The sequence below is a fragment of the Chrysemys picta genome, chromosome 20 (assembly GCF_011386835.1).
Source record: "Chrysemys picta bellii isolate R12L10 chromosome 20, ASM1138683v2, whole genome shotgun sequence".
NCBI lineage: Eukaryota > Metazoa > Chordata > Testudines > Emydidae > Chrysemys > Chrysemys picta.
Genome location: NC_088810.1, coordinates 22,699,348 through 22,713,192, shown reverse-complemented (window position 1 = coordinate 22,713,192; position 13,845 = coordinate 22,699,348). Strand labels below are relative to the sequence as shown.

The window sequence follows — 13,845 nt, the reverse complement described above, 5'->3', positions numbered from 1 at the left end:
ATAATTAGGTTTTAGAGGATGGGGTAGAATGCGTGACTCTGCCACGGGCTTCCTGTGTGAACTTGGACAAAATATTTTAATCTCTGATAAATCTCCCGACCTTTGTCTGCCTTGTCTATTTAGATTGTAAACTCTTTGGGGTTTTTACAGTTCCTCGCACAATGGGGCCCTGGTCTCCAGGTGTTACCACTACACAAATAATAAATAATAATTATAGTAAAGAGATTACCTCTCAGTAGGCAACTTCCAGGATCTATTCTGTAGTCACCAGTGTAACCCAGAATTGAATTCAATGGAATTACACTGGCATGAAACTGATGTAAATTGAAAACAGAATCAAGCCCCATTCTTAACAGGTAACCACAAACTATCCCCAGATGAATTGAGGGATTGACTTCTTTAGGAAGTCTCCTTTACTAAACTACCCATTTTTCACAGCTCCTTGAATACTTGATTAAGACAAGTTTCACCGCATATAGTATTTGTCTCAAAAAATAGCTGTCAAGTTTTATTAATACAATTCGCAGATAAGGACAAAGTATTTATACCTTTATAGGAAAGTATTTTGTCTAAGGGGAAAAGAGACCAGGAGGTAAAGTAAGTCACGAGAGAGAGAAAAGCATTTATATTTGTTTCTTATTTATTCTGATGTTACTGTTTATCATCAAAGCATGTCACAAAACCATAAATAATTAATTAAGACTCACAACTTGAACGGGTCAACATTTTCCAAAATTGTAACCCCAAAAAGGTGTTGTTTCTGTGATAGACCCAGGCCAGTTGGGAACAGCAGAATAGCAGAAGGGAGATATACTGGCCACTGGATTAACAGTTTTCTGTTCCCTGACTGACCAGAGCAGGGGCTGCTCCAGGCTAATAGACCACCTGTCTCCAATTAACCTGCAAAGAGTCTGGTGAGGCCATTAAGCTAAGGTGACCACCGGACTCTAATTAAGGCCCCACTGATACTATAAAAAGGGCTCACTCCAGTCAGGCAGAGGAGAGGACGTGTGGCTGAAGGGCTGGTTAATGAAGACACCCTCAAGTTATTGATAAGGGAGCCCTAAGGTAAGGGAGAAGCAGGAGAGCTGTGGGGAAGTGGCCCAGGGAAATATAGCAACTGTGGCAGTGAAAGGTTGGCTGCCAACAGCTGCTACCATTAGGGTCCCTGGGCCGGAACCCGGAGTAGAGGGTGGGCCCGGGTTCCCCCCAACCCAGCACTACAGGAACGCCTCCTGGGACGGAAAGTCAGGCCCCTGTCAGGACAGGAGGCTAAACTGTTCTAAAACAAGCCCCTAGGGACAACAGAGACTGTGGGAGTTCTCTCACCAACCTCCTTGCTGGCTTATGATGAAAAGGGCTCAGTAGACTGTAACCCTGGCCCTAGAGAGAGAAGGGCTACGTGGAGAGTCACAGAGAGCCACTGAGGCTAGCATAGACCGCCTAGAAGCGCAGGACCCGCGGGGACAAGGTCAGAGCTCTGCCACACTATGTAGAGTTGGCCACTTTTTTTTTTTTAATTCTGAGAAAATCTTTTCATGAAAATGCCTGAAAAGTTTTCAGAAAAATTTGTCACCATTTTTCAACCAGCTCTGCTCACAACCTGCTCTAGGAGAAGGCAGCATAAAATTCTTGATTTACAGGTGGAGAAATTAAGGCACACAAAGGGTCAGTGACGTAGCGACATAGAGTTGACGGCCAGAAGGACACCAGTTCTTGTAGTCTGACCTCCTGTATATCACAGGCCGCTACCACCACCAAACACTCGCATTTGCCAAAGGCACACTGTCAAAGCAGGCCCCCAGTGCTCAACCTGTTGCTCATAGCCCCAGATCATGTCCTTTCTTGCTATGAAAACTGCTTTTTCTTAACCAGGAGACATTAGAGTTTACTGCTGGCAATTTGACACCCAAAGCAGAACTGGTTAGATGCTCAGGAAAAAACAACAACTTGGGTTTACTTTGGGTTTGAACATTTTCCAGCATCTCTGTTTTGAAGAAAGATTTTCCATAAGCAAGCCCCAGGTGAAGCTAAAAGGATTCTTGTTGATGATGAGCCATGATTCCAGAAATAAACCTATAAAGGCCACTGCTCGGCTGGTATAAATTGTCATAGCTCTTGACGTCAGTGGTGTTGTGACATTTTCAGCCAGCTGAAGAACTGCTCCATAGGACTTAAATGGCACAGAGGTCTTGAACTGACCTTCTGAATTCCACCCCTTTAGATCAGAGGTTGGGAGACAAAGCAAACATCTCCCAAGCCCAGCTGGGACAGGGACAACGCCAGGGCCCCACCTGCAGATGAAATAAGACAAGAAGTTGCACCAACACCATCAGCCGGTGTCCCACCCACAAACAGAGAAACAAGGATTAAAAAGAGGAAATTGCAACATAGCTAGAAACTGCCATTCCCATCACATGCCCCAAGAATGCCTCAATGCTCTCATTGCGTCGTTAGCACATGGAGTTGCTCCAGAAAGGCATTACAGCCCTGATAGGAGCCTACAAATCAAATCACTAAGCCTGAAGAAAGTGATTATTGCAAGACAATCAGCTATGGTGAAATTCATCCCTGTTCTCTAGAGCAGATAGGGAGATAATGGTCCCTTTTCTCCTCTACCCCTGCAAAATATTGTCGTGCAAATGAACAAAGTTTCATTTTCATCAAAAACCTTCCTTGAAATTTTTGTAACAAATCTTATTTTGTTACGAGAAATTGAAATTTTGCAGTGAACATTTCCATTAATGTCAAGACGCTATTGTCCATAGATAAAACATTTTGGCGGAAAAATGCTGACCAGTTCTGCTGTGCTCCATGTTGTAAGCCCTTATGGTCACGGAGGTCCTTTGGATTGCAACAATTTTCAAAGCATCTGCCTGGTGAACACTCAAACCAGCAAGCTGTCAGCACATGGGCATGATAAGCTCTATGACCCTTGCCGATGCTTAACCCCTCCAAATCAGAGACAAAGTCTGCTCCTCACTTGTGGCTGTATGGAGCCACTGTCTTGCCATCAGTGGAATGGATTTACACCCCTGCAAATGAGAGCAGAATCTCGCCTGTCAGCACCCATATCACTATTTTATAAACACTGACTGGATAGAAAGACAAGTGGATTGCATAGAGAGGCAGATTTTTTTAGGTAATGGGGGACAACACGGGAAGGTCCATCACTGTGACACAAGAACATCTGACATGAATAGAAAAGACGTTTCTATTTTATAAAAATAGAAAATTATATTTTAGGTTCTAAAAATGTCTCATCCCCACAGATAGAACTCTCCCCCCTTTTCTAAGGTGAAAGGTGATAGACACCCACATGGGTTTAGAGATTTCCTTTCTATCTAGGTATTTATATGCTCCATCAGCACCATAACATTTGACCAACTCATGGACATGAATGACCTTAGCCTCGCCCCACTGTTGTGAAACAGAGAAGTACTACTGCCCACATTTTACAGATGGGGAAACTGAGGAATGGAAAGATGAAGTGACATGCCCAAGGTCATACAGCGAGTCTTTGGCAGAACCCAGGAGCTCCTTTGGTAGGAATGAACCCAGGAGACATGACTCCCAGTCCAGTAACTTAACCACAAACCTTTTCATCTGATATGACATCCAATCCATCCTGCTGCATTTTAGCTCGACTTTTCAACATCTCAAACTCTTCAATTTCTTGAACCAATCTTGGAAGACCAAGGTCAGATCCTCCTCTCACTTATGCTAGTGCCAAATCAGGAGTGACTTCAAGGAATTCACTGGCAACTGGCCCAGGGAAGGTGAGGTCCAAATCAGCCCCCAGAATGAACTCCAATGAAGCTATGTCAATGTAAACTAACTGAAGATCTGGCCCATTGATTTCAATGGAGCTGTGCTGATGCTGGTGGGGGGGCGTCTCCCCTTTTATCACTTATTTTTATCACTTTTGTAACTTTTGCCCTTCAGATTACTCAGGGAGGAGATTAGAATAAATTATACAACACTCATCAGAACATGAGGGCGTTTCCTACCAAGGTCAATCCAGAAACAGGTCAGTTGAGAAAATACGTGAGTCTTGTGGGTGGGAATGAGTGAGCTCATCATTCATGTGGATTGTCTCATATCCAAAAGGCAGGGCTTGGAAACCATATAAAAGTCTTCTCACCTCAGAGCTCCACTATCCATTTGACTTCTGCAGGTTCCTTCTTCTTGGGCAGTTGGGTAAGTCTTATCTTACAGATTCTTTATGCTTTACTTTGGAGCTAAGGTTATCACAGGCTGGTGTCCTGTCCATTGGGGGAAATTTTAGAATCTTAATTCAACTCAGGATTGAATTGGGTGGCAGCACAGAGAGAGGAGGTTAAATATAAATATATGCTTAGCTAACTCCACTTGGATTTGGCTCTAAATGTTAAAATATCTGGAGCTACATATGTGAAACTTTCCTTGGTATGCTTAGATTGTTCGTAGAAATATAAGAAGATAGGATTTGCCATTGGAGCAGACAACAGATTCATCCAAGTTTGTAGTTATTTGCAACGTTGTTGTAGACGTGTTGGTCCCAGGATAAGCAGGGTGAGGTCATATCTTTTATTGGACCCCAACCTCTGTTGGTGGAAGGTACTTGATGCTTCTTAGGTAGCAGGAAATCTCCCATAATTCATCTGTGCAGTTGTGTATTGCAGCACTAGGAGAACTTCCTTCTAGTCTGATTTGACCAGGGTATGCCTTGCTCCTTGAAGCACTGCGTGGGAGTGCATTCGATTTAGCTTGTTCCAGCTGCATGTGTTATTAGTGGCCATACAATTCTCCATCCCTTTTAGAAGTCACTGCCGGCGTATGTTACTGTGGGTGCGCGCACCACTAACATCATGCTTGTTCTTACTAATTCTTTGCACAACCGCTTGTAAATACCATTGGTGTTATTCTCCTTTCAGTTGCAGCATCTGAAATCCAAAGGGGGCACCAATAAAGTGACACTGATGTAAACGTAGAGTAAGAGGAGAATCAGGCTCCATGTATTCACCATTGAGAAAGTCAGTATTAGAGTGTACTAGCAATTTCTTTGGGGGAATATTTTGCCCTGGTTTCTTTACTGGTCCTCCTTTCACCTGGGCTTCGGTTAAGCAAAAGGGACATGAATAGACACAGAAGGATATTGAAAAGAGTGGGGTCCTGAGTTCACTGGGAGGAGGAGCGAGCGAGGAAAAAGGCAATTTCATTTGAAACATTGAAATCAGCTGCAGTTTGAAGGAGTTTGTAGTGGGAGCTGGAAGAGGCTTGTCCAGGAAGCACAGAACAGAGAGAAGGGAAAACGAGAGGACAGAGTGAGAGTAGGAATCAGAAGGCAGGATGAAAAGAAGGAAGTGGGTGAAGTAAGTGATGGGTTGGCATCAAAAGGCGGAAGAGAGAATAAAGACAAGGGCATTTTAACAGATTATTAGAGTCTCCCAAACTACTGGAAGGTTGGTCCCTATTCTTATTGCATTTACATAGCATGTGTTAATACACTCTGGTGCTTCTTTTAGATTATCCTGTATTGCAACAAAGATGTCTCTTCACCAAGACCAGCAGCAATGCAAGCAAGGCATCACCCTGCCGCCGGCACTCTGTAAGGAAAAATGCCCAGAAATGGTGCCGTGTCCAGAGCCGGTGAAATGCCCTGAGCCAATACCATGTTGTCCAGTGAAGCCACCATGCAAGGAACCACCAGTCCCAATTCCTACTCCATGCCCTGAGCCAATACCATGTCCTCAACAGAAGCAACAGTGCAAGTTGCCACCAGTCCCAGTTCCTCTTCCACACCCTGAGCCAATACCATGTTCTCCAGAGAAGCCACCATGCAAGGAGCCCCCATTCCCACATCCTCTTCCACACCCTGAGCCAATACCTCATTGTCCAGAGAAGCCGCCATGCAAGGAACCAAAAGTCCCAGTTCCTCTTCCACACCCTGAGCCAATACCTTATTGTCCAGACAAGTCGCCATGCAAGCAACCACCAGCCCCCGTTACTCCTCCATGTCCTAAGCCAATACCATGTTCTCCAGAGAAGCCACCATGCAAGGAACCCCCATTCCCACATCCTCTTCCACACCCTGAGCCAATACCATGTCCTCAACACAAGCAACAGTGCAAGTTGCCACCGGTCCCAGTTCCTCTTCCACACCCTGAGCCAATACCTCATTGTCCAGAGAAGCCACCATGCAAGGAACCAAAAGTCCCAGTTCCTCTTCCACACCCTGAGCTAATACCTCATTGTCCAGAGAAGCCGCCATGCAAGGAACCCCCATTCCCACATCCTCTTCCACACCCTGAGCCAATACCTCATTGTCCAGAGAAGCCGCCATGCAAGGAACCAAAAGTCCCAGTTCCTCTTCCACACCCTGAGCCAATACCATGTCCTCAACAGAAGCAACAGTGCAAGTTGCCACCAGTCCCAGTTCCTACTCCATGCCCTGAGCCAATACCTTGTTCTCCAGAGAAGCCGCCATGCAAGGAACCACCAGCCCCCGTTACTCCTCCATGCCCTAAGCCAAGACCTTGTCCAGAGAACCCACCATGCAAGGAGCCACCGGTCCCAGTTACTCCTCCATGCCCTGAGCCAGTGAAATGCCCACCTTGTGTGAAGACGTGCCCACCCATTGAACAGCAACAATGCAAGCAGCAATGCCAGTTGCCACCCAATTGGAAATAACCTGCAAAAAACAATGAGCGTCATGGAACGAAAAGCAGAGTGCAAACTCATGGCACCGATTCCTGTGGCTTCTCGTTGGTCATTTTGCCTCATCCCCTCATTTCTTTAAGGGTATTCTGTTCAGATGCACAGCTTCCCACCCATGTGTTAATTCTATGGCTCGATACGATAGTTCTGCTAATAAGTGACATGGTGTTTCTGACTTTTTTTTGTATGCACTGCTAGAAAAAGGTACTTCAGATAGAACTTGTATAAAACATGCTTTGAAGATCTAATAGCATTCTTCTCTCCTAGTTCTATTGATCCTCACAGAGCTAAAGTAGGTGATGCTGAGGGAGGTTGGAACCAGGACTGCCTCCGCTGAGGTTCAAACTTAACTTGACAACAGTTAGGTGGCAGGGGAGCTAGGACCACTGTCCATCATGATGACTGGTACTGTCTCATTGTTTTCTTCTGCTCCCCCATCAGTCTGTCTGTATCCATGTGCTGTCCTTTGTTATATACTTAGACTGTAAGCTCCTTGGGGCAGAGACAGGCTTTTAGTTCTGTGTTTGTACAGTGCCTAGCGCCAGGGGGTCCTGATCCATGGCTGAGGCTCCCAGGTTTTACCACAATAGAAATATAATAATGCCGTGGACTAGAACAGAGGATTTTCCAATCATTACAAAGTCACGGTCCTAAATTTCTCATCTATTGGAAATGACACCAGAATAAAGATTCCTTTAATGATCTCTAGTCCCATTTGATAGCTACTTTACTGAATTGCGAGTCCTCTCCATTAAAACGATGCCCCACAACTTTAGTGAGCCATTTGTCCACCAAGAGGTTATATCAGCTGTTCCAAGACACCAGAACAACAACTCCACCTGGAAGCAGTTAGGGGAAAGACCTTGATTACTGTGTCTAACCCATGCTCATTCCAGAAAAACGCAACCTCAGTGCATGGCTTCCATTGATTAATTGTGCAGAATGATGCATGACATGTCTACACTCTACTGTAGGAGTTAAAACCTTGGCGGTATGTGACCAGACACTGTAACAATGATACTGTTGATGTATTCTGTACTTATCTGTAATCATCCTGTGTATGTTGCTGGTGTTGTAGCCTTAATTGCTTTCACTGTGAATTTCAACAATAAAACAAAAACAAAAAACCATAATCGTTTATGGCCAGGCCCTTTGTTAAAATAATTCTACCTACAAAATCTTTAAAGAAATAGGAAAAGAAGTGAATCTTGAAATCCTGATTGATTTTGAAGTGCCAGAGGACTCTCAGGATGCACAGATTTTTAAGGTTGGAAGGGGCAGTTCGGATCATGTGGACTGGCATTTTGCATAGCGCAGACCAGGGATTTCCCCCAGTCGTCGCAGCATTGAGCCCTGTGACGTGTGAGTAAATTCAAGCCTAGAAAGACACTCCCTTTGCCTGCTGAATTAATGAGTTCATCATCAACAGAACGAAGGGCATGTTACATTAATAAGGAGCTGATTCACCGGATCCTCCGTCAGCTCATACAGTCACACTAGTGCCAAAGGGGAATGAAAAATGGACAAACCAGACCGGTCGCCTGGTTACACTCACTATGCAGTGGTGAAAACGTGCAGGTCAACGGAGAATCTGTTTGGAAGGATTCCCTCTTAGGGACTGGACAATACCAATTGCTCACCACAGGTAGGCTATCACAAAGATTATGTCTCAGCTGGCCCACAATTTCTCCCCCCATTCTCTACCTAAAAATAGATGCTGCTAGCGCTGAGGGAATATCAGTCAGTTGTAGGGTTGCCAACTTTCTAATCGCACAAGACTGAACACCCCTGCCCGATGCCCCGCCCCTGCCCTGCCCCTTCTCCGAGGCTCCGCCCCCCAGAGCCTCCCTGGCCACCCATGCGTCTAGGGGCTGCGGGGACCGGGTGGCTGTGTGGAGCTAGGGCAGGCAGTGCCGACCGGAGCCACCAGGGTCCCTTTTCAACCGGGCGTTCCTCTCCAAAACCGGCCGCCTGGTAACCCTAGTCCATTTACACAGCCATTGGCAGGCTTCCCAACTCCACAAAAACATTAAGACATTTCGGCAAATTTCGGAGTCCTGCCCCATCCAGCAATAGGCTGCCGAGGGCTGAAAAGCCAACCGTGTCTCTTTTGTAGTTAAACACCCATCGATATTAGTTAGCCCTGTGTTTAGCAACTTTCTTTATGTGTAGGTGTGATTACAAAAGACCTGCACAGCCTGGTCCAGTAACTTGGGCACAGGACGGGGAGTCAGGCGACCTGGGATCTGTTCCTGACTCTACTGGGTGGCCTTGGGCAAGTCAGCTCCTGGCTCTTTGCCTCAGTTTCCCTGTCTGCAAAAAAAAAAGATGAATGATTCTTACTTTCCTTTGTGCTTTGAGATCTGTAGATGAAAACTCCCAGAAACACAATCTTTTTCACCCAAATTGTTGACACTCCTGCAAGTATTATCCTGCTGCAATAATTCCTACCTGATTATTCAGGACTTTGGAAAATCCATTCCTAAATTAAGTGGACAAATGCAAAACATTCAGTCACTTCTGAAGGTCCCCTTGCATCGTTGCAGTAAAACCAACCAAAGCTTCTTTTAGAACAGGGGTGAGCAAACTTCTTTGGCCACAGGGCCACATCTGGAATTGTATGGCTCGCCATGAGTGCTCACAAAATTGGGGTAGGGGTGCAGGAGAGGGTGAGGACTCTGGTTTGGGGTGCGGGCTCCTTGGTGGGGCCAGAAATGAGGAGTTCAGGGTGCGGGAGGTGGGGAATAAAGGCTCCAGCTGGGGGTGCAGGCTCTGGGGTGGGGCTGGGGATAAGGGGTTTGGGGTGTAGGAGGGTGTTCTGGGCTGGGACCGAGGGGTTTGGAGGGCGGAAGGGGGATCAGGGCTGGGGCAGGGGGTTGGGGCACAGGGTGAGGCTCAGTGGTGCAGGCTCCAGGTGGTGCTTACCTCAAGCAGCTCCCGGAAGAAGCGGCATGTCCCTGCTCCAGCTCCTATGCAGAGGCGCGGCCAGGCAGCTCTGCATGCTGCCCCATCCGCAGGCACCGCCCCTGCAGCTCTTATTGGCCACAGTTCCCAGCCAATGGGAGCTGTGGGGCGGTGCTTGGGATGGAGGCAGTGTGCAGAGCAGAGCCCACTGGCTGCCCCTACACATAGGAGCCGGAGGGAGCCATGCCGCTGCTTCCAGGAGCCGCATGGAGTGGTCCCCGAGACCCTGCTCCCCGGCTGGAGCACCGGAGCAGGGCAAGCCTCAGACCCCACTTCCCAGAGGAAGCTCAAGGGCCGGATAAAAATGGCTGGTGGGCCAAATTCGGCCCGTGGGCCATAGTTTGCCCACTCCTGTTTTAGAAGGTGAAGCAATGCTGGACCTCTAATGCAAACCCTTCCCATTGACCCATTCCCTAATGAAAGAGCTAGGCATGGCAGAGGGCGCTGATCTCACCATGCGTAGAGTGCATTGTGCTCCGGCAATCTCTGGCTAACCTAACAGTCCAAAGGGGCCCTTAGAACTTGGATGGCAGGATTTTGATTTTTTCCCAAATATTGGGTTGTTTGTAAAATTAATTCTCAGTGGAGACTTTTGGTGAAAACATTTTTTTAGTCTTTGTTTATTCTGGAGTTTTTGTATTGAAGAGTTTGACCGGTCATCTTCAATAAGGGGGGATTTCTTGCCAAATTGAAAAACATTGTCCAAAACTACTCATTTAAAAAAGGGGGGGGGGAAATAGATTAAAAAATTCCATGGAGAATTTGGAAAACAGACAACCTCTGTATTATTTAAAAAACCCAGCAAAACCATTGCATTGCTTTATCAGAAAATGGATGACTTTTTTTCTTGTTAACATTGATTGTAAGTGAGCCAAGAACTCAATATTCCTCTTTCTTTGTTTGTTCAACCTACGTTGGCCTTAACAATGAAGGTTCTTTTCAAGAGAAAGAAGCTGCAGGCTTTAAGCCAGTCTCAAGGTGTTAGAGATCAGGTGAGACCGTTCACAGGGGATGGGGCCGGGGCAAATGATCCCACATCTGCCCACTGTGGGGTTGGCCACTGTTGAAGGCAGGATACTGGGCTAAGGGACTGGGGGTCTCACCCAGTCTGGCACTTACTATGCTCATATGTGGAACAGGATCTCAGAGAAGTGGCGGGAATGGGGAACAGAGAAAAAATAAAAGGAAGAGCAGGAGACAGATAATGATCTTAATTGAAATTTTATTGTTGCACGTCCGCAATTAACAATCGGATGGAGAAGAGGATAATGACTTGTCTGCAATGCCGGATGCCCATTGAGTACAAGCGAGGAGTACATCTCTCCAGGCTGTATGGTGTATCTCATCAGCTCATTGCAAGTCTCGGGATACGAATGAAAGGTTTAGCAGAACAGGGCAGAGCTTTGAAAGAAATGCTTCTTCGGATGAGAACACGAGCTAAGCGAGTCATGAGAGAGGAGACTCATCTGTGGTCTGTGCTTGTCTTTTGCTTTTTGTTTCATTGCGGTAGCTCAGAGGATGTTAGCACTGCTTCCAGTCTTGGGACTGCTTTGGAGGGGGGCATTTGGGCTCCTTGCATGGCGGAGGGCATTTCTCCTGGCATTTCGGAGTCTTGACGGGCTCCTTGCATGGCGGAGGGCATTTCTCCTGGCATTTTGGAGGAGGTGGGCAGGTCTGCTTACACTGCTGCTGATCAGAAGACATCTTTCAATGATCGAGGTAAACCTGAAAGAAAAACGAGGTGACTTTTCAGCAGGTACAAAACATACCACGATGCGCCTTTGCCTGCTTTCACAGATTCATTCAATCAGTCGTATGTTTTTGCAAGCTGAACAGGCGTTTAAACTGCAGGTTGATATTAGCAATGAGGACAAGAGAGAATTTTGAAATCACCTGTGGAGCAAGCAATTGTCTTTCAAGAAACAGAAAACCAACAAAAAAGCCCAACCCTGAATATAATTCATTTTACTGCCTCCTTCGACAGAAAGAGTTGTTTTGTTAAAAATAAAAGCAAATAAAATTTCAACATTTTTTTCGGGGGGGATCACAAAAATGGAAAATTATTCCAATTTGAAACCTGCAAAATGGAACAATTTTGAATTTTTTCACAAAATTGTTTTTCCATTTTTCTATCAGCTCTACCTAATCACCCTCGATCTCAGTTCCCCATCGCTGAAAGAGCCCTATTATTCCTTCCTTCCCCATTTGTCTCTTTAGTTTGAGAGCACTTTGCATTAGGCACTGCCTTGTACCGTGCATATGGACAATGCCTCACAAGGTGGTGCCCTCATCTTACTTGGAGCATCTAGGGGGAACAATAATATAAATAATAAATAATTATAATTATAATAAAAAAAAAGGAGCATTTCTACAGAAGATACATGGCAAATGTCACTTGCTGGTTTGGACTACACTAAATGTTGAATTCTCTGTAACTTGACAACTTTAAACCATGATTTGAGGACTTCAGTAACTAAGCCAGAGGTCATGGGAGTGGGTGGGTGAGGTTCTGAGGATTTGCAGGAGGTCAGACTAGATGATCATGATGGTCCCGTCTGGCCTATGAATCTATCAACAAAAACCGCTCTATCTCTGCGGTAGAGAGTAACAAATCAACACCAGTAATAACATGAGCTAAATAAGCCAAGATACACTTACCTGTTTCAGCTGTAGGTACAAGGAAACACGCAGTCAAGTGGATTGATGCACCTACTGCGGGGAGCTATTTTATAAGGCATCTGAGACCTGGGAAGGAGACAATGAATTTGCATGAGGATCAGATTGTTTCACAACCTCTGCTGATAATTCCTTAGTTCTGGTTGAAGTCATCATTTGTCAGAGACACCTCCCTCTCGGGAGTGGAGATTTTTAATTGTATGGAAGCCCCACCTAATCTATTAACAACTAGTTAATTCATTTATAATCATCTGAGCCTTTCCCAGGGCAAAAGTGCCACTGAAATCAGTGCTGAGCCAAGGCGGCAGGTTTGATCAGACCTTGTCCAATCTTAATTAATACTTCATGAGTTTGCTTAAACTTCAGGAGTTCCTGCTCTTGCGATGTACACACCCTGGGCCAGACCCTGAGCTGGCGTAAATCAGCGCAGCTCCATTGAAATGGCATCCACATGGTGCTAAAGACACATACCATGGGCAGGATTCCTCATTGCCTCAGACTCCCTTATGCCTGTAAGTGTCCCCCGGTGAATTCCCCCAACATCCTCTACGCTCTGCCACTTCTCCCTTGAAAACAGGGTGTAAGAGAGGGGAAGGGGGAATGGGTTGTAACCAGGGTAATCCATAAGGGCTGTGAGCAGCCAATTCAAGATAGGACAGTCCCTTATGCTGCTCTAAACAGCTCCAGGAGATAAAGACTCCCCTTCCTCACAGAAAAGCTGGAACAAATTCTTCCCCACAGACCAATTCTATCAAAACAGTTTTTCTCCCTTTTCATCAAAAATCTTCAATTAAATGTTTTGGGTCTTAATTGAATAAAATGAAAACATCTAGTTTAAAACCTGGTCTGGGCTGTTGACATATTTGTGGTTTTCAAGGCTTTTGCTGTATTGATAAAAACACAGGATTTGGGGGCCAATTTCTGTCTCCCCACTCAAAGAAGTATTTTTTTTTTTTTGGTTAAAAAAAATGTTTTGACTGAAAAGTTATGAGCAGCTCTAGGGAAAAGAGAAGAGGAAGCCGCATTTGTTCCTTCCTCCATCCTCCACCCTGCGAATTCAATCCTATGAACCAAATTCTGCTCTCAGTTATACCTGTGCAACCCCATGGGGCACCATTGGACATGGTTTCCATAGGGTTGGCAAAGGACAGATGATAATGGTGATGGATGGTAACGGTAAAAGGATGATGGCATTGCCCTGCCATCCAGCCCCACTCCATATCCACCACATCAAGGTCTCCTTTGCTCAAACAGTATCAGTCACATCCTAACTTATCAAAGGAGCAGAGCGCACCCATAACTCCCATGGAAATCAGTGACAGCTCCACAACTCTGAAAATCAGGCCACTTATTTTTAACCAGTCCTATTAATCTTTGAACTGGGACAATAGAATTTCTCTGATGGATCCTAAAGTGCTGAATCCTTCAGCAGGAAATGGGCCTATCTTTATGGAAGAAGTAATCGAAGTAGGGTCATATCCTTTGACTTCCCTGTAATAGTCTTGA

General features: G+C 45.7%; 1 protein-coding gene and 1 long non-coding RNA gene across 2 annotated transcripts; one reads left to right on the top strand and one right to left on the bottom strand.

Annotated features, from left to right (window-relative positions):
• Nucleotides 1–4,089: 4,089 nt before the first annotated feature.
• Nucleotides 4,090–7,832, top strand: LOC112060082 (uncharacterized). The gene is made up of 2 exons (XM_024108597.2): nt 4,090–4,200; nt 5,508–7,832. The coding sequence occupies exon 2, from the start codon at nt 5,530–5,532 to the stop codon at nt 6,670–6,672; it is 1,143 nt and encodes a 380-aa protein (XP_023964365.1). The 5' UTR covers nt 4,090–4,200; nt 5,508–5,529; the 3' UTR covers nt 6,673–7,832.
• A 3,036-nt stretch (nt 7,833–10,868) lies between these two features.
• LOC135976832 (uncharacterized) lies at nt 10,869–12,399 on the bottom strand. Its single transcript, XR_010594124.1, has 2 exons — nt 12,322–12,399; nt 10,869–11,388 (listed from the first exon to the last, which is right to left on the bottom strand). It is a non-coding gene; the product is annotated as an uncharacterized LOC135976832 (long non-coding RNA).
• Nucleotides 12,400–13,845: the final 1,446 nt, after the last annotated feature.